General features: G+C 39.1%; 3 protein-coding genes across 6 annotated transcripts in view; all 3 read right to left on the bottom strand.

Moving 5' to 3' along the window:
* Window positions 1-2,721: 2,721 nt before the first annotated feature.
* On the bottom strand, window positions 2,722-10,530 carry LOC117549349 (mortality factor 4-like protein 1). 2 transcript variants are annotated; one of them, XM_034221195.1, is made up of 12 exons: window positions 10,337-10,530; window positions 9,827-9,873; window positions 9,650-9,664; window positions 9,438-9,524; window positions 9,132-9,212; window positions 8,871-8,896; window positions 8,172-8,260; window positions 7,459-7,560; window positions 6,287-6,375; window positions 5,658-5,830; window positions 4,322-4,406; window positions 2,722-3,293 (listed from the first exon to the last, which is right to left on the bottom strand). In XM_034221195.1, the coding sequence occupies exons 2-12, from the start codon at window positions 9,850-9,852 to the stop codon at window positions 3,209-3,211; spliced, it is 858 nt and encodes a 285-aa protein (XP_034077086.1). In that variant the 5' UTR covers window positions 9,853-9,873; window positions 10,337-10,530; the 3' UTR covers window positions 2,722-3,208. The 2 variants fall into 2 exon arrangements, with proteins under 2 accessions (XP_034077086.1, XP_034077085.1); XM_034221194.1 differs by having other exon boundaries at window positions 9,650-9,717.
* Window positions 10,531-11,239: 709 nt separating this feature from the next.
* Window positions 11,240-12,912, bottom strand: LOC117549348 (relaxin-3 receptor 1). Its single transcript, XM_034221193.1, has one exon. It carries the CDS (start codon window positions 12,806-12,808, stop codon window positions 11,822-11,824), a length of 987 nt encoding a protein of 328 aa, XP_034077084.1. The 5' UTR covers window positions 12,809-12,912; the 3' UTR covers window positions 11,240-11,821.
* Window positions 12,913-13,681: 769 nt separating this feature from the next.
* Window positions 13,682-20,403, bottom strand: part of LOC117549341 (E3 SUMO-protein ligase PIAS1-like) — a 59,470-nt gene continuing 52,748 nt past the window's right edge. For all 3 annotated transcript variants that reach the window (XM_034221180.1, XM_034221181.1, XM_034221182.1), the window contains exon 13: window positions 13,682-18,012. In XM_034221180.1, coding sequence (XP_034077071.1) covers window positions 17,653-18,012 — 360 coding nt within the window. In that variant the 3' untranslated portion in view covers window positions 13,682-17,652. The remainder of the gene's footprint in view (window positions 18,013-20,403) is intronic.

A 20,403-nucleotide genomic window follows, 5' to 3' on the forward strand; every position in this document is an offset into this window, starting at 1 on the left:
GTTGTATCTATTTGCATCTTAAACATCAGATACATCTATATACTTAACACACAAACAGTATTGTAAGTAATCTGATAATAAGCTTCATTCATCTATATTGACTGCTTTAAAGAAAACATCTGTATGTCAATATCTCAAAAGTATTTACTTTCTAAAAAACATTGGACTATATTTGTTTTCATGAAACATCAAGGAAGACAACTATATATATTTGAGATAAAGTTAAGAGGAAGTGTTACGAATAGTGAGACTATTGTATGTTATACATCGATATAATATAACACAGGATGGATGAGATTCTGATATAACAGATAACGTGCTTGAGCTAGTCTCAGTACAGATGATGTCACTTCAACCATTTATGTAAGAGTCTTTATAAGCATTTAAAGTATTTCTGCCAAAAGCTTTTTTAGACTTCAGAAAGAATGAAAAAAATGTTTGTTTGGTTTAAGCTTATTTATTACCTTGGGCAAACTTTTGTCATATCTCAAAAATATTTAACAGAGACATTTAAGGGAGCAAATCACATCAGCTTAAATGTCTGATTTTAGAATAGCTGATGGTTTCAGTAATATATTGAGTTATATAGATTTAAGATATATAAATGCTGGAACACCAACAGTAAAATATCCTTATACCTTGTTTTCATTCCCATATTAGTTGTATGCTTAATGCCCTGATATGTTAATAACTTACTATAAATATATAAGTTAAACTGTGTCACCATCTGTATGGCTTACAATGGCGTACATGACACCCACTTGAACTGCGAAGTACTGACAGATGCAGCTATTTTTCAGATTTAAACTTTTCTTACCCTTCCTGTTTAGTGAAAACAATGAATCTTTGTTATTTACTGAAAGATGAAGTGTTCCCTTTATATGGAAACAATTCTCCTACGTGGGCTTGATAAACTATTTAGAAACCCCCTTGGATCAGCTGGAAAATGCTTTATCACAAAGCTGATAATAGGCTGCAATAGTGTATTTATAGACTTTTGTCACTAACAGTGATGCTAAAACCAAATAATGATTGTATTGGATCTATTTATGTTGCTTAAACTACTATATAATAGTTAGATTAGCACAAACTCAAACATATACAGTAGTCAAATGTAACATAAACATTAATACATGAGTTATATTCATCTAAAAACATAATATATAACAGACAGCTATAGGGTCCATTTGACTGCACATTGAGTTTTGATACTGGAGGTTAATGTAGACAATAATACTTGCATACTTTGACTTAAGTAAGGATATGATTGCAGTACTTTAACTTGTAGTATTTTCCAGTGTGCTTTTTTTTACTTTTACTTAAGTAAAGGATCTGATCACATAATTAACACTCCAGAGGAAGCAAGGTTGACATCGTTTTTTGGAGAATCAATCAAAAGACGGGGAAGATGCTGCCCCTTTGTGGCGAGCTAGATCTATAACTGACACACACAATGACTCAAACAGTTAATTAAAAAAGTTTGTAAACTAGCAAAATGGAAACAATAAAATTCAACATGAGTCAGAATAAACAGACATTTTACATTATGCTTGAATCATCAAATGCTCAGGATTCATCAATACAATGCAGCAACACACATTCAATGTTATCATGCGGCAGTTCTGACTTTGAGGAAGTACATGGCATAAATGTGTCTCTTTACTTGTCTTTGTGTCCATGACAACAGTGTTACCATGGAGACATCACTGCCATTACTGTTCCCTCCGTTTATGGCTAGAGACTACTCTACAGGCGGGGTCCTCACTCCTCACAATGAGTGGGAGGAGTTCAGACCCTCTAGCACGTATACACATTGGTGGGACGTAACTAAGTACAACTCAACTGCTGAACTTAGCTTTTATTTTGAGGTACTTGTACTTTAGTTAAATGTGACCATTTTGTGCTACTTTATACTTCACACTTCATCTCAGAGGCAAATACTGTACTTTTTGCTCCATTACATTTATTTTGTGTGACTTGGTAACTTTGCACAATCAGATAACACAAAATATAATTCACAAATATTTGTTGTAGTATTATAGATTTAGATCAATCTTTATTGATCCCCAGGGGGAAACTCAAAAGCTTCCTAGCAATAAAGTTGTTTAATTGAACTCAACAATTGAAACTGAAACGTATCACTAATTAGTACTTCATGTATATTCTTGCGCTATTTTGTACTCAAGTTAACTCTTGAATGAAATACTTTTAATACTTTTATTTCTACACTTCTTATAAAGCAATACAACTAGCGATTATTTTCATTATGGGGTATGTAGCTTCCTCTGTGTGGAATCTTTTACAGCTGTCTTTCTCAGAGAATTCAACACATGTACAGTATGTGTTAACGGAATTTCCATCTAGGTACTATTTTGTGATCCGACAGGTGTTATCTGTAACTCACTGCCAGTAATGCCTGTCTTAGGGCCCCTTCAGGAAAGTCTTAAAATAAACTAAAAACTATTTTTTAGAATTGCAACAGAATTCTCCCCATTTCCAGTATACTCTTAAATTAAAATAAAACAAATTGTTCAAACTACTGAGATTTGTTCTAATTACAGCCCCTTCATATGGCACAATGGCATTTTTTTCATAAACTAATTTCATAATTTAGCAATATGAAACTAGTAAGTACCGTATAATGCCATTTTGAGCCCTGCATTATCTGTGATGACACCAAAAGATTTACAAGATATCAAGAAAAAAACACAGTAAACAAAGTTTATATTGGGAAGTAACTTTTTTTTTTTAACAAATTGATACAAATCCACAAAATACAAAAACATCAACTGCTGAGTGCTGACCGTGTTATCCAGCATTCATTTGCACCTTATGTGACAGAAGGAACACTAATAAATACATGCAACAGTAACTATCTATCCGGTGAAATGCACAAAACACCAAAGAGATGCTTGTGGAAAGGGTAACTTATCGACAGAAAATGTAAATGTTCTTGTGTCTTTTTAAAGAAGCGAGAGAAAAAGGACAAGGTGAGAGAAAAGAGGAGACATTTTATTAACAAAAAGAGGTTTCCTACGTTTTTTTCCGACTTCCTCAGTGTGACAAGCTCCTGAGACCTTTGTGCAGGAGGCAATTCAGTTCATGAAAAAAAAACGTCATCCAAGCGTGACCTCAAAAGGTAGTAATGGTTATTTTACATGTGGTGTGATAGAGGAGTCTCTTCAGGAGCGCAGTGTGCCGAGAGCTTTCACACAGCCTTGCGGTGGTACTCTGGGGGAGCGACCTCGTAATCTGTGGCACTCAGGAGGGTGGACAAATTCTTTACCAGATACCTGTAGAAAAATGTCAATGATTAGAGTGCTATAGAAATGTTTAAAAAAAAGCTAAAACAGCAGTCAACAGTCACCATTTCCTTGGCTATGCCTCCATAGGGGATTTTTACAACAGGCTTTCAAAGAATAAAATAAATATCATTCCATCCTCTATTTTGGCAAGTTAGGAGTCGTGTCCTGTTATGCATTATGTAAGGATGAACAGGAGATGTGGAAATATAAGAGAACGCTCTTCACAGATCAAACTGAATCAGTTTGCAGGACTTATCCACTTGGGAGATAAGAAAGAAACTCAGCGTACTTCAATAAAATACAAGTAAGTGTTTTGTTTTCAAATGCATTAAAAAACCTGTAAAAAAAACGTTCAATAACTTTACTGTGGTTAGGTGTGGAAGGTTTGGCATTTATACTTCAAGACTAAACCTTGAGTGTTTGCATCAGTAAATGTACACGTTCTATAGGAGATTGCTTATGAAGTCTGGCAGCTCTATAGCTCAGTGTATAGGTGGCAACAATGAAAACAGCTAAATGGATGCGAGATGAAAAGTCACATGTTTTCTGCACTGAAGTAACACAAATCTCTAATGGTGTTTGTTCTCCCTTCTTTTATACGGCTAATGTGTTGCCTCTTTTTCAAATATGAGTGCAAAGTCACGCTCTCATACACAGAAGTTTCATTGTTGAAGAAATAAAAGGCTCTATGTGTTCATCATTTAACCCTTTGCTGGCGCTCCCAAATACTTCAGCTCCATATTTGTAAAAAAGACACTCGGGTAATATCGGCTCCTTGACAACTTTTGCTCACAATTCATTTTAAAATGAACATAACCCAAGCTTCAGATCTGCACGTCATAAAAGCTGTCAGGTATCCATGAGTCGCAGCAGGAATATCTTTCAGAGCAGAAAATCGATGTTTTGGAGGGTTTGCAACAAGCCTGGCTGCACTAAATATGAACGTGGTTGTTACAGGACATTTGAGAATTAGCCAGACATGACAGAGCGTGATGCGACTGGGAGTTCAAACTTACTTGAGGAAATCTTGGAGGTAACTGAGGAGCAGAGCCAGACTCTTCTCGTCCAGCGGAGTGTAGGCCAGCATGGATCCGATCCGCACTGTGGGGGGGGGTAACATACAGTAAGTGAGGAACAACGCAGAAGGGGGGGGGGTAACATACAGTAAGTGAGGAACAACGCAGAAGGGGGGGGGGGTAACATACAGTAAGTGAGGAACAACGCAGAAGGCAACTGCAGGCTGAAGATGAAATAGGACTGATGTTGTGAATGTAAAATTGCTTCATAAAAATGAGGATCAATCCAAGAAACTACACAGGTTGCCATGGACACGCCATCACGCAGAAACGAAAATCATCAACTCAGAGGGGGATACTCAAAATCCAAATAAAAAACATGGCTTTTCCTCAAAGGGACAATGGCAATGCTCACTTCCAGGTCTGCCTACAAAAAGATGTCAATCCTGCAGCTCTTTATGCTGCCATAACAATGTAGACCAGCTGTTTTAAGATAACAGGTGTTTCTTTTGCTTTATCAGAAAACAAGCACGAGCTAGAGATAGCTAGAATCCACATTTCTCTCAACTAGTAAATGCAATTTGACGCTGTATAAGCTTTGTGTAAGTTTAAAATGCTAATACTTAAAAATGATGATAATAATATCCTCTACCGCAGACCTTTGGAGTGTTTGCCATACTGAATGATTCCTTTGTTGAATTATTTTTAGAAATCTGGAGAATACACAGATTGCTTCACTTGTGAATTTGTGTCAGTGAATCAGTTGATCTACGCCAGTGATCAAAGAGAGGAGTCATTTTAAGAGTTATGTTTACTCTCCCATCGATAAAAAATGACTGCAATTATCATTAAGAACACCCACAGATGTCCCACTGAACAGCTGACCTGATTATTATTATTATGGGGTATCTTATTTCTACACAGTAAAGAGCAGCATTCTTTATAGTGCTATACAACTGTGTTCTTTTTTTAAACTGTGGGTAGCTTGGTTGAGGATTCATTTGCTGTTTCAACAGCGGAGATTATGTTGGAAAAAAAACACGCTGGACCTAATCATGAGAAATCTGAAGAGACCATTCACAAATCTTTCTTTCAACAAAGAAAGCTGGGCGATTATTCGTACACCTCCATAGAGAACCTGTCACAGACAAGAACGGCATTCCTTTCATTCACTCTCACTCTCACTTTCCTGTAAGAGGAGAATTTTCTGAAAGCACCGGCAGTTTCAGTACAACGGTTAAAAAGGATCTATTTAGTCCGATGGTTCACTGTTCTGTGTGTGGGCTCCATATGGAGGTGTGTATATGTGTGTGTGTTTCAGCGTGTGTGTCCCTACCGAACAGACGCAGTAGGTGGGGGGCTCCGTACACCTGGGACATGGGCGTGTCCGGGTGTTCAGCCAGCATCTCTGCGTACTGCGGCCTCTCAAACTTGTACAGCAGCTGAGTTCCCAGCATGACGTTAAAGTACTCCCGTATCCCTGCCACCACTTCGTTTACTGCATACTCCCTGAGTGGGGGGGAGAGAAAGAGGTCACATATTTCTCCAAAGAGTTTCCATGGAGATGTAAGAGATTGCAGCTTTAAGGAGCCATAATTGGTAAAAATTTGAAAAGATGTCCCATCGGAACTCAACAAAAGCAAACACAATGTAAAGGCGTCTGTAATGAGCTGTAAATGGAGACGTGGAACTTCCGTTGAGTTCAGTTATAGACATACTTTCAAATTCAGCAGGAGGTCTTCTTTGTACAATAGCTGCACTTGATGCGCCTAAGTGGCAGCATGCTGGTTAAATTGCACAGAATTGTATTCAAGCTTACCATTATTCCTCCCACATTGCAGGATGAAAATAGGGACACTGCAAGAACTGTAACTGAACAGGTGGAAACAAAGCGCTGTACACATGAAGCGACGCCTAACCCATTATCTTCAATATTTCTACAAAAGTTATGGTGGTTATTCTTACTTATTGTCAGAGTTTCCTTTAGATTTCTTGTAGTTTGCATAGTCCTCCAAGACAGTCTCTATATTCTTCTTAGCAGGCAGATGAAATAACTGTAAGCAACAGAAAAGCTTCATTTAGACAGCAAAACGTACAAATATCACTGTTCCTCCCTTTATTTCATCAGTGGCGAACCGTCAGGGCCTTCAAGGTATTCAGAGAATACCCTGGAACACTCAGATAAAACAAACTAAACATCGATTTAATTATATCAATAAAATGTATATAAAATGAATAAATGAGAATCGTATCTGTGTTGTTGATCTGTAATATTACAGTGTTACGTTGATTTGTTTGTCCTTCTCGGACCATGCACTACGCATTTCAGTGATTTTGTGTTAGAAAAGAAAGCAACCAATCAGATCTTGTTCTGGGTCTCTGGGTAGAATATCCTTCAACCAAGGTATTCTACATCCTTGATCGAATGCCCTGGCCGTTGCACTGAATGAGAGCGTACGTTTGGACTGACAGTTTGATCAACCAATCATATATTGATTTGTAGCCAAATGTGGGCGTGTTCTTTCAGAGTTTCCCTCGGTTCCAGGGTATTCTAGAAGGCCCGCTAGTTAACTGGCTCGAGACAGAGGATCAGATGAATGTGACGAAGCAATTCATGCTGTTTTATTGTTTTTAACATTGAAATGGCAAGTGCAACAGGTGAAGATGCTGTTGTTGCGGAATTGTTGTCAGTACCCTTTTCAAGACGACAATTCAGTGAAAAGACAGACATTATAACGGCGGGGGGTGTGTGCGTCTACAGAAGGGTTGTTGTCACTGCATTTCAGACATAAGTGTTCCCACATATTCTCTAATAAATAGTGACATTTTCATGGCAGTGCTACTTTATACAGATCTGACTTAGGTTGCAAATCGACCACCTTTTGTAGAAGCGTTATCATGGCATGTTCTGGACAGTATTGGCAATAATCTGGCGAGACCTATCATGATACAGGGGTCACTATAATATATTGCAGTACTGTAAGAGGGGGAATATATTGCCAGTTCCTGAACCATCTTTAGGAAAACCGTTTTCTATGCAATCAGAACAGCGTGATCTGCGCTCGCATGCATCACAGTCCCTCTAACATCCAACAGCATGGCACTAGTTGTGAAATCTAAAGCACTATTTTCTGTACCTGTTTCTGTCGTGTGATGAGGTCCCAGTCGTCCACTAGCCAGGGCTTCAGCTCTTCAGGGATCTTCACCTTCACCTCCACACGGTTGGTGAACATTTCCTCCTGGACACACAATGTGGATTTTCTTTAATGGGTGTTTAGGAGCAGGAGAACATTTCACACAATCGGCAAAGTGGAAGTCCCACAAGTAATGTTCCAGTTTTCTAATGTGGAGTTTAAAAGGTCTGAAAGTAATTCAGCAGATCGCCACTTCATTTTACAAGTGAAATAGTCATTTACGGTTTTAATCTAGTCTCACTTATCTTTTGGGCTATTTGCTTGCATACATTTTTTTTCTTTTAGGCTAGGGGAAACAAAAAAACTAAAGATACACATTTATGTATTTTATTTGTGTAAAATGTATTAAAACATCAACAAGTTAGCATCGCATAATGCCAAATGTGCATATTTAAACATACACATTTTCAAAACTTGTAATATAAAAAATATTCTCTTAATGTCCTTATTTAACTGTATAAATGTATGGGTTTATCTCTAATAGTTAATAAAGTTAACCTATTCATCTGTAGTGACTCACATGACAACAAAGAAGGTTCAATCTTTCTACCTTTTTACATAAAAAAGGCTTATTATGAAGAGTTTGAGCTATATAATCAACTGGGTATATTTTTGTATGTGTGTCAGCAGGAGTCGCAATATGTTGAGATACATACACTCTCCACAGTGGGATCGACCCGAGCCCTCTTCTTCCGGGGTCCCTGCAGCGTCTCTCCGCTGCTGGTGCCTTCACCCGGCCCTGGGGCTGAACAACACAACAACGCTTATTCATTATGGAGAAATAAATGTTTTCATATCAAAACTGTCAGGTTGTCAAAGTCTACACCTATTATTGAACTTAACAGATCTGTCACAGGTTCCCAAAATAGGACAGTGCGTTTAGGAATAAAGGATGAGCAGGAAACAAAGAGTCATTATGCAGTCTGAAGGACACGTGCATTAATCAGCACTGCTACTGAAAACACTTTGAGTTTGTTTTCCTTGTGATTTTCTCACATTCAGCATGCCTTCAAATGACTTCACACTATGAAGATAAAAGACTAAATATGAACAACTGTTACACTTGAATTCATAGATGTAAATCCTGATATCACCAAATGCAAACAATGTTTACATGTCTTTCTTTTATAAACAATACCATTATCAGAGATATGCTCCTTGACTCACTGTAAAGTGCAAACAGGGACATATTTGCCAATTCTTAGAACTTGCTAAAATGGCATTTCCTTGTTATATTTAAATGTCAGTGTCCCATGCTGACTGACTAAAACATACTGGCATGTGCGTCACAATGTATGATTATGGATTGTATAACAAGGTTAAACTAACATGTCATGCAGAAAAGTTGTACTTACTCTTTTGCTTTGCCTTTTTCACTTTCCTAGGATGCAAAAAAAAAAGCATTATGAGGGACAAGAGGATATAACACATGTTCACTTTATGCTTCCTCCATTTAATATACATCGTCGCGCCAACATTCATTCTACTTACATAATGTGTATTACAATACATTGTTTCATTTAGCAGACGCTTTTATCCAAAGCTGAATACAATAAAGTATATATACGTTTATAATATTTGGAATTAGGAGAGGTAGGGACAAGGTGGACACTTACAGATCAACATTTTTCTGCTGCACAGCAGCAATCTTCTTGCTTGGTGCTAAACCCCTCATCTTTCCCTCAACATAATGGTCCCTGGGGAAGGAAAACAAGCAAGTTAAAAAACAAACAAACCTTAGAGTACCTATTTATTTAAAAATGTAGTACATCAAGCATGCATTATTTTACGCTTTGTTAATGTTGAAGCTATTTGGGGACAAATTACACAAATATTTAACATTGTGGACTTTTGTTCGACATCGTTAGTTTCACACAGTAACAGAGGCCTTACAAAATGATTCTTATCCTCTCTAAACTTACTGATTAGCCTTTTGAAGCTCTTTTTGTTTCGCAAGGTTGCTGTCCACATACTTGAGAACTCTGCTTTCAGGAACCCATTCATCCCAGCTGTCAATGAAAAATACCATTTACACTTTAAAATTCACAGTGAAAAAGTACTCGTGGATTTCATTCACAGAAAGTTGTCTGTAGTAAACAAGAAAATCAAATTGTATCCAAACCAAGAGGCTCACTTTTTGTTCCATCCGCTGTAATGAATAAAGTATTTGATCAGTTTATCCTTTATGTTGATTTTTACACACTGTAAAAGAAGAGAACACACACAGGTCTGCATAAGTCGTTGGCTCACATTTGTTTTGCAGTTAACTATCAACTAATAACATATATACAACGTTAGTACAGACACAAACCTTAGCTTCATAAAGCAATGGCCCATGAAAGCACAGGACTCTTTCACCTGCGACGAGAGAATAACAAAGAGAAGATTGAGAGGGAAAATAATACCAACATACCAAAATATGTCAAAATGTAAAAAGTCTTGCGAGAACGATGACGGTCCGTTGATAGATTTTGAATTGATATAATGTGTACTGACATGGTTTCAGCGGCTCTTTGTGTCAGTGGCTGTTTAATAAACAACGGTTTACCTAATACATGGGAGGAATAACAAGCTAGCTAGCCGTTAGCCTAGCGTACACTTCTGTTTTATGCATTATGCTCAATTTTAAGGTGACGACGTTTAATTCATTTGAAACATGGGTATGTTTTGAAATAACGAACTACATATACAATCAATAACAAAGGCTCTGTGGCTCTGTCCCCCTCCCTGAAGACCACTATTGTCTAGCTAGCAGCATCAACAACAACAACAAACCCGCCCCCTTCAGGCGCTAACCGCCGCGTTGTTTCTCGGTACAAACCTTCTTGAAATTTAGGTTTAGGGTCCTGTTTTGGCGCCATTCACAGACTCAACGGGTCGGATCTCTGAATGATCAAACTCGAGCATTGCCAGAGTCCATTTCTTCCAGGCTCAAACACCTCCGACATTGGTGCCAAAAGCGAAGAAGAAGCTGAGGAGAGCCCGCCTGCTGCTGCTGGTCACCTGACCACCATGGACACTGTGCTGCGTTCAAGGGGCTCCCGCTGAAACTCGGAGAAACGATTAATGATGTGGTAGAAGTACTCCGATTATTTACTTAAATTAACTTAATATACTGCAGTGTAAAAATACTCTGTTAAAGTTAAAGTCCTTAATTCCAAATGTTACTTAAGCAAAGTATGTAAGTATTAGAATCAAAATATACCAAAGTACCTTTTTGCAGAATGGCCCATTTAAGCACCATACATTTGTAATAATTGTATTTTAATTATTGATGAATTTATGTATTTATCACTTTAATGTTGCACTTGGTTAATGTGGTGTTTATTTGGATTACATTGTATACTTTAAATGGGTAGATTAACCTAAAATATATATTTCAAGACACATTAACATTTATGTAAAGACTGTGAGGGAGCTAGACCCATAGGGAACATTGGGAATTGGGAACAGCCATGTATTGGCATTTTCTCTGTCTATTTCATTAGCACTTTATGCTGATAATGAATAAGGCCAGTTTCAATGTTCAGGTCAGTGACACACGTCCTCACTGTTATTCAGTCATTCATAACTTCTTATAGGCCTATCACTTGCAGATCAGATGTGTTGCATTTGAGTCGTGCAGAATCACATTTAGTTTGTGAGAATACATTTTTTATTATGTCACATCGTGGATATGTTTATTTACAACACTCATATCACATTTTCATGTATTCTATGCCTAAAATATGTATTTTGCCCCGCTAAAGTCAATAACTTAATGCTATATTTTTTTCTCCTTTGCTTTAGCATATGTTGCAACCATGATTGTCTTAAAAACACACTTATCGAACACTAGTTACATTACTTGCAAATATATTCACAGATGGAGCCACATGTTGTTTGATCAGTTATGACGCAAGCACACTATACTCATATAATAATAATTATGAACAATTACGCACGTAGTCACTTAGACTTTACACTAGAGAAACAACACTGCTAATAGTTATCTAACAAACAATGCTAAAGTGGACATCAGCGTATTTTCTTACACAGCAATTCCTATGCGTAAAGCAGATACAGCGGTTTCTCCACATACACGAGCCACATTACGCAAGGCTATAAGGACAAGAAGCGCTGATGAAAAGGACATTTTACATTAAGCAGGATGGAATAAATATATTGACATGATGCTGCTTGTCTCTAATTGTGCTTTCTGACAGGTCTTCTCTCTCACTCCAAGCCTTTTTAGCTGTGCACACTCGGTGCGTCTTGGGTACTGTTTCCAACACTTTAAATGAATCATTCTCAATGCTCCACAACATCAGCCTCTGTGTATCAAACTTCTCAGTTTGTTCCTAAACTCCTTCCTCATGAGGCAGTAAATAACGGGGTTGAGGCAGCTGTTGGTGTGAGCCAGACACACGGTCAGAGGGAACACATATGTGTGCACTATGTAGTACGCCTTGTCCCAGTTTGCCGCGTTCAGTTTGACCAGAACACTCCACAGGGTGATGGCATGATTGGGCATCCAGCACAGGAAGAAAGACAAGACGACGATGGTGATGGATTTAGTAACTTGGGATCTCCGTTTGGGGTTGCTTGTTTTCATACTCCGGTTGCGGATGAAACGCAGGAGCATGATGTAGCTGATGGACACGATGGACATGGGCAAAACAAACCCCACAACTATTTTCTGTATGTGGTACACTGCTAGCCAGTACTGTCCACCAGGAAACTTCAACAAACAGAGTTTTTCTCCTGTGACGTTGCTGACAGTTGAGAAAATAGACGTTGGAGCAGTAGCCACAGTCGCCAGTGTCCAAATAAATACACAGGTCCATTTGGCTGAACAGGACTTGCGCGGGGTGCTGTTCTTCAGAGCCGAGGCGACAGACCAGTAGCGGGTCACACTCATGGCAGTGAGGAAGAACACGCTGGCGTACATGTTCATCACGGTGACCGAGAGGATGATTTTGCACATGGCGTCTCCAAACGGCCAGCTGAAGTCCAGCACGGTGTCCACGGCCCAGAAGGGCAGAGTGAGCACGAACTGCAGGTCCGTCACTGCTAAATTGAACACGAAGAAGTTCACGGTGGACTTCATCCTCTCTTGTTTGACCCTGATGAAGAAGAGGACCAGCAGGTTGCCCACCAGACCTGCAGCGCAGACCACAGAGTAAACCAGGCAGATGAGGAACCTCAGGATCAGGCTCCCGTCGGCTGTCACGTCGATATCATCCATGTTGCTGAAGCAGTCCACCTCCACCAGTGACCTGTTCAGACACATGCTCTCATTTTCTTCAGTCATAATGTCTTCAGTTTAAGAAGAAATTCAGTTAGAGGTCTATCATTAAGATAGGTACAATAATTTCTGTTCACAGAGAGCTGGTGTACATGGTGCCATCCCTCTGTCTATCCACCCCACCCTCCTGTCCTGCACTGTCCCCTCCTCTCATCTCCAAGACTCATCCTCTACTCAGACAGCATGACAGTAATGGCTGGGTTGAGGTGTTAATTGGAGAGCATTATGGTTGATGCCTCTATCAGTCTTGTGCGTAATGCAGGCTTCTCCATCACTTTCAATCCCAAATAAAACATCACGTTAATAATTTAAGATGTTATATATAGCACGTGTCACAGTAGGGAAGGCACCGTGGTGTTGATAGAGCATGAATAATTGGTTTTGTACCATCACAGAAAGGGAAAAGTCGATCAAGAACAATGACTCTGTGCTGACACCTGGTGCTCACTTCTAAGTATAACAGGCAGTTAAAATGTTATGACAGCATAATGTGCAAAAAAGGCCTTCGTGATATGAAAAAAATCAAAAATTGCAATATTTTTAACTAAATACCTTAACATCGATATTGTAAAGACCTTGCACAATTGACCATTGATGCTCTCCTAAAATATTTACAAAATTAAATATTTGATAAATAACAATCAGTTATGTGATTTTGTCAGTAAAGGCAAACTAAAACAGCTAGAAAATGTTTCTTTCAAATTCAGAAAATAACATCAGTTATTTAATATAGCCTTGAAACCCATTAAAAAAAACAACACTTCTGAAATTAGGACATCCAAAATATAGGACGATATCTAGGATAATATTACAATATTGATATATTTCCCAGCCTTAAACCCCATCGTTTAAAAATAAGGGAACACAAACACAGAGAAATACCAGAATGCATTTTATTACATCTAAACTTCTCTACATAAACAGGTAACATTCAATAAGTAAACAATTTCTTCCAATGCAGGTAATAAATATTTTTTTCACTTGGTATATTTGTACAAACTGACAAGGGTCCACTGTACACCGCCTTCTCCTTGCTCTCGTCGAAAAGCCTTTTTAGGATTTTTCTCGGATTAGAGCCGTGAAACAGAACCTGTGAATGTTTTAAGGCAGTGAGTGCAGGTGTCGACTTGAGTCTGACTTTGAGATTACTTCTGTTGTTTAAGACTCTTTATTGGCCACAGTCCTTTTTTTTAATAATATGACAGCTTTCATTTTCTAAAAAATATATAAATTAATTTATTCTCTCGCTCTGAATCGACACAAAAAGCATACAAACGGACATCAAACACCCACGTTTGGATCTGAACTCTCAGGTTTCCACACAGACAGAATATACACATTGTTGACTTTTCCCTTTTAATTTAGCAGAGGCATCTCTTCACTGTAGCCTGTGGAGATTAACTATAATAGTGGCCTTATTCCATTCACTTTATTCTGAGCAGACGCTGGTTTATTCCCAGTGCGCTCACACCAGCCAACACATAAGCTCCTGCAACCAATGCTCTATATATACGGCTCCAGGTGTAGAGGGGTTGATATGGCAGCTCATCCATCCCTGCCTGCAATCTGACACTTTCTAACAAAATAACTCCCCGAGCTCCAAAAGGACAGCTTCTCCCAAACAGACGTGCACCACAGGATGGAGTTGTGGACACTTTACATTATGAAGCCTCCCTGTATCCCCATACAGATGTAGATCACTTCAACAAAAACACATTCAACACGGTGTGCTCTCTCTCTCTTCATGTGCGGCACTGTCTCCTGACAAGCGTAGGGAAAGAAGAAGTTTAAATAAATACAATTGTGATAGAGAAAACTGTGACCATCTTAACAAATACTGGTGATTTATATTCAAAGTAACAAGAAGGAAACTAAAGGATCAACATCTTCATCAGTGTACTAAGTCAGGGTAACACTTTATAATAAAGGAAAACACATATTTAAATAAATGCAAAAAATATTACGCAAGTACTGGTTTGATGCATGAATTTATGCAGAATGTGACGCAAATTCATGTTGTTGCCATGAAGTGAGTTTACGTTAGCAGATAACACTAAAAGGATCAATGTTTTTTCACACATTGACATGCTACCAAATGATCTGGAATCCAGTTACATACAGTGGCATGGCTGATACAACATTTCCAAAATGTTTACTTTAGCATTAGCTAAGAAAACCCATCTGTGAACATGCATGTTCAAAGATGGGTTTGAAATGGTTTAATTAATGTGATAATAAGATTTTTGATTATCTAAACAAATTAAGACAACAGAAAAATGTTAATTCTCAAAATGTGGATAAATGCCATCAACGGCAAATGTCTGATTGAAGAAAAAAGATGGCTTGATATTGCCATAAAATGGAATACTGCCATATTTATGTAACTGAACTCCTGCTAACTTGGCTGTACATAAATGTACGTATGAAGTCACTGAGCTAATCATTCATTGATAATCCATTTAGCATTACCTAATCACATTAACTCTCAGCGACTTGGTGAGCAACCAGAATTCATAACACATCCTGAATTAATTAAAACATTAAATCACCATGAGTCATGCACGTATTAATTAAGCATGTGCTTTGTGTCCTGATTATAAAGCGTCACACAGGAAGGAGCCTTTACATGACGAATGACTCATTAGTTCCATTGTGAGAGATTGCGCTGCTGACAAAGAATATTAATAAAATGCATATTAAATAAAATCATATCACAACAGCTCCCGAGTGAAAGTGATTGACGCTCACCAACGGAAATCAAACAATTTGTAAAAAATATAATATATAGAAATAAGAATAAATAAAATACTGAACAACACTGGAAATACACAAGGACTGGTTCTGGGTCGGTGTGAGAGCCGGGGGTTTGTTCCCATTAGAAGAACTGGGAATAAAGTTAAAGATGCAAAGAGAGAGGGGGGGGGAGTCACTTTGGGTCAACATCTCAGTGAGAAGCTGAAGGACGGGACAGGGGATGGGGGGCCGCTGTCAGAAGGGATTATCCCCTGGTGATAATTTGTTTCCGAAGTGAGCTGCCTGTCTCGGACGTCTGCAAGTGGAACATCGAGGAGAGGCTGATGAGAGGGGAACGTTACAGGATGCACAGGAGGAGGAGTGGGCTGACTGGGCGGGGCGCCAGGTGTACTGTGTGTGTCACTGCTAATGTCACCTTGATAACATCTGCTAAAAGCCGAAATGGAAGCAAACACCTAAAGTGTGTCTACTCTCCTCTTAATTACACAATACATTCATGAGCAAACTGTGTCCCCAGCTGAATGGAGGTAATCCACCTCACTCGCACACTTCCACATCGTACACAAAGTGCTCGTACGGTTTAGGTCATGTATTTTTAAACCAGCTGGCTTTGTGCCCAGTGTATAAGTTGGCATGTTGACATCTCCCTCTTTCACTGTGGCACTCTTCCATGCTTTTCCAAGAGCAGTTTCCCAAAGATAACTCCCTGTATGACGCCTAGGCTGTCAAAGATATCACGAATCTCCACAAAAAGCTTCGACAGAGATGGGACAGAGGTTGTGGGCGAGCATTAAAGACATTCTTTTGAGTTTGGAAACCCAAAACATCCCCACCACGCTGTGAAGCATGCACACAAACAGGCACTAGTTTAAACTTGGTCACATGCCATGGACGCCGTCTCTCCAGAAGGACTGTGCTACTACAACAGCTCGGCCTTCATTGTAATACCTTTTTTAACAGTCAAGCAAAAGAACGATGGAACTAAGAAGACAAGACATACATGAACAGAGATGTCTAAATAACCATCAGCTGAAACCGAAGAAGTGGACACTTGGACGGAGAACACTGTGGCACACAGATTCAACTGCACTCTGAATATTATGATCATTTTCATCAGGTACTTTATCTTGTTTTTGGCATTGTGCAAAAAGAAAAGAAAAAGAAAAGAAACTCTTCCAGCTCAAAACTCTAAATCTGCAAGTATAAATAGTTTAAAAGTCTCCATTTCTAAATGCTGTTTGCCGGCAGAGTCTTTGTGAGGATTTGGAAATCAAGGAGTGATTTCTACTACTACTCACTTCCTACAGCATTAACCTGAAGGTCAAAAGGAATGCATATATATATATATACTATATATTTATAACGGTTTAAATATCATACATAACTTAAAATATAATAAAAGTATTAGCACATGAATAAAAACTGTAACTTCAGTGTTCTTGTTATTGGACAGAGAAAGAATAAAGCATCATTTTAAAATGGAGCTCGATCAGTTAAGAATGAGAGAACTTAAGTTCATATTGTAGAAATGCAAATAAAGCTAAATGTAAGCAGGACAAAAAGAGAAGCAAAAGACGACCACATGGCAACAGGCGTTATGTCAAAGCTTTGTGAGAAAAAAGGGAAATGCAACCTCAGTCCTCTAATTAAAAACAGCAATTGAAGCAGCTCACTTGACTGAACATTTTCCGATATAACATACAAAAGTAAAAGAGGAAAATATATTTGTTCTCTGTACACGGTGCTAACTCCTCGTTTTTGTAGAAAAGAGCATTTGTCCTTCGTGTGATTTGCTCAAGTAGAGTCTTTGCTGTTTGTGCCGCGTTGGTACCATAAACATGCTGGACAGGTTCCTGATCTGAAGTCAGTACACAAACAGAAGTCCACCTAGTGGACTAGTGAAGAGAACCCTCTGTTAATATTATATAATATATAATATTAGTGCTCTCGTTGAGGCACTCTCCTCATTAGGACTCCACAAAGTGTGATGACTTGGCGCCAGTCAACTTTCTGGATCAAAACTTCACCCTGTAGTCAAAAAACGTGTGTTACTGGATCTCAGCTGGACCCAAAGTGTAGTTCTGACTGCTCTCCAGTCAGTCCAACGATATAACGTCAGGTATCCCGCCGTAAATCGCTGCCACTGCCGCCTCAGCGCTGCTCCGGGTGGCCACCACCACGGGGTGTGTGTGTGAGGAGTGTGAAGAGTGTGAAGACGAGTGTGTGGAGTGTGTGTCGCGGAGGCTGCTGGACGACACCAGACTGCTGCTGCTGCCCGAGTTGCTCGCCCCGTTGGTGGGCACGGTCAGCGAGGGGGCTGAGGAGCCTCCTGATTGGTCGAGGAACAGCTGTGAGGAGGAGGAGGAGGTGCTGTAGGGCAGGAAGCGGTTGAGAAGCAGCTCGTGGTCGTCTGAGGCTGAAGCTGCGGCCGCGGCAGCCATCACCATGTTGTAATGCTGAACCAATGAGAAACAGAAGAGAGGAGCAAGGGTGAGTTCAGAGGCTGATGAGGTTACCATGGAGAGTGTTTTCAAAACAGAAGACCCTACTCGCTGGGTTTTGAGTCTGAGAGCAGGTCACAAAGCATTTTGCAATAAATATTGCACCAGCGAGTTAAAATAAAAACAATATTAAAGGTGGGGTAGGTAATTTTGAGAAACCGGCTCGAGATCGCTAGAATTTGAAAATACACAACCGGAACAAATCTGCCACTTCCTTACAGAGCCCCTCCTCCAACACACACGAACGCGCACATGACCAATGAGGGCACGAGATAAGTTTGTGCACAGATGGAAGCAGGTAGGCCATCCAGTTACTTTAGCCGGGCCGGCTAAAATGATTGGTCGTGCTTTTTACAGTACCACGGCTTCCACAGATGACGTTTTTTTATGGATTTTTTGTTAAAGCACTTAAGATATTCATTGCTATCGGGATGTTAAGAGCATTCCATGGAATATAACAAAAAGTGTATCTCGAGCCGGTTTCTCAAACTTACCTACCCCACCTTTAAAGAACTGTTGAGAGCATATTATCATGGTGTCCCAAGTGAGGGATAATGTGCAGCGAGGCACATTAAGCAATAATAAAATACCCAGGAGAAAAATGAACACTAGTGTATCATATTTTGTGTTAGACTCTTGTTAATATATAATGCACACATTTTTTTTCCTTAAACCTGCTTTGGTTCGTCACTAATTCAAAAGTAATTACCTTTGTTTTTAAATCATTATATGAGTATTTAAGTTGTATGTTGAAATGTACTAAATTAAATTAAACTTAAAGGTGGGGTAGGTAAGTTTGAGAAACCGGCTCGAGATACCGTTTTTGTTATATTCCATGGAATGCTCTTAACATCCCGATAGCAATGAATATCTTAAGATCTTAATCTTAAAAATGTCATCTGTGGAAGCCGTAGTACTGTAAAAAGCACGACCAATCGCCGGCCCGGCTAAAGTAACTGGATGGCCTACCTGCCTGTCAGCCTTCCATCTGTGCACAAACTTATCTCGTGCCCTCATTGGTCATGTGCGCGTTCGTGTGTGTTGGAGGAGGGGCTCTGTAAGGAAGTGGCAGATTTGTTCTGGCTGTGTATTTTTAAAGTCTAGCGCACTCGAGCTGGTTTCTCCAAAATTACCTACCCTACATTTAACCAATACATCTGATTTCATGGCTGTTGAATTACGAGGAGATATTAATTCTGTATGTAGAATAACCAAACTACAAGTTAAATCAGCTGGAAAAACAAAAGTACCCTGCTGGCATGAGGAAGGTCTTTAACAAGTCAGTATTGTTACTTTGCTTTAATGGTTACGTTTTTTGGCTAAAGCAGATTGTTAATGGTAATCCATGTTTAGCCCCTGTGTATTGATTTTATTTCGCATTAACTGACTTAATGTCATCTTTCTACCAATCACTGTTGAGATATGACTAAATTCACAAATGATAATTGAGGTCATCCATTTCCATATCTCAGGACTATCAGCAGCTTTGTGAACGGGTATTAAAGGAACACTTTGAACAAGGTTGCTTTTTTGTGCAATTTAGTATTGCAGGTAAGATCCTTTGTGAAAATGTTCCCCGTTTGAGGCGAGACCAAAGACCAGACATTAGGAAGTTCAGACAGCACGGCTATTCATTACTGAATGTGTCCCATGAAGAATCAAAGCATCAAAGATGAGAATATACTATGAGTTTATTTACTAATCTTTGGTGGTTACGAGGGGTGCAGGTAGTTCGGGTTTTGTTTAGTCCGTGTTTCAAGATATTAAAGAGTAGCGTCTTTCCAGAGGCAATTTATCTTTTGTCGACAGAAATGCTGCTTAAAGTCTCCGGGAGAATCATGATCCAATAAAAACTGTTCACAGCGAGGGGAAATCGCCAGGGCAACGGGGGTTGCTGATTCTGGAAAGGTAATTGCTGTTACATTTTTAAAATGTAATTTTCTCAAACTCTCTGAAATTCTATTAAAGCTTACTGTATCTGAAATCTCAAAAGCAAAAGGATCTAAACATCTAGATACAGTGTCCCATTAAAAGAAAATAGCTTTTTTGTTGGTAATGTGGGATAACCAACCCTTTATAAAGAACATTGTAGATAATAGAACTCAAACGGAGAAGATTGACAGATGAGGATGTTAGAAATCAAGCAACAACTGTATTTATGTTCGAGCGCCTCGGAGAATTCAGCCCCCCAGTAACCGGTGGGTAACGACCATCATTTGTCAAACGTCTCACTCTCATGTCTCCTTTAAATAGCCCGTAGAGACAGAAGCAGACAGTGACACAGTTAGAGCGTGTAGCAGCAGACTGTCTCACATCTTATGGCCACAATACGTTAAAAATCTCTAT

This window comes from Gymnodraco acuticeps, unplaced genomic scaffold, assembly GCF_902827175.1.
Source record: "Gymnodraco acuticeps unplaced genomic scaffold, fGymAcu1.1, whole genome shotgun sequence".
NCBI lineage: Eukaryota > Metazoa > Chordata > Actinopteri > Perciformes > Bathydraconidae > Gymnodraco > Gymnodraco acuticeps.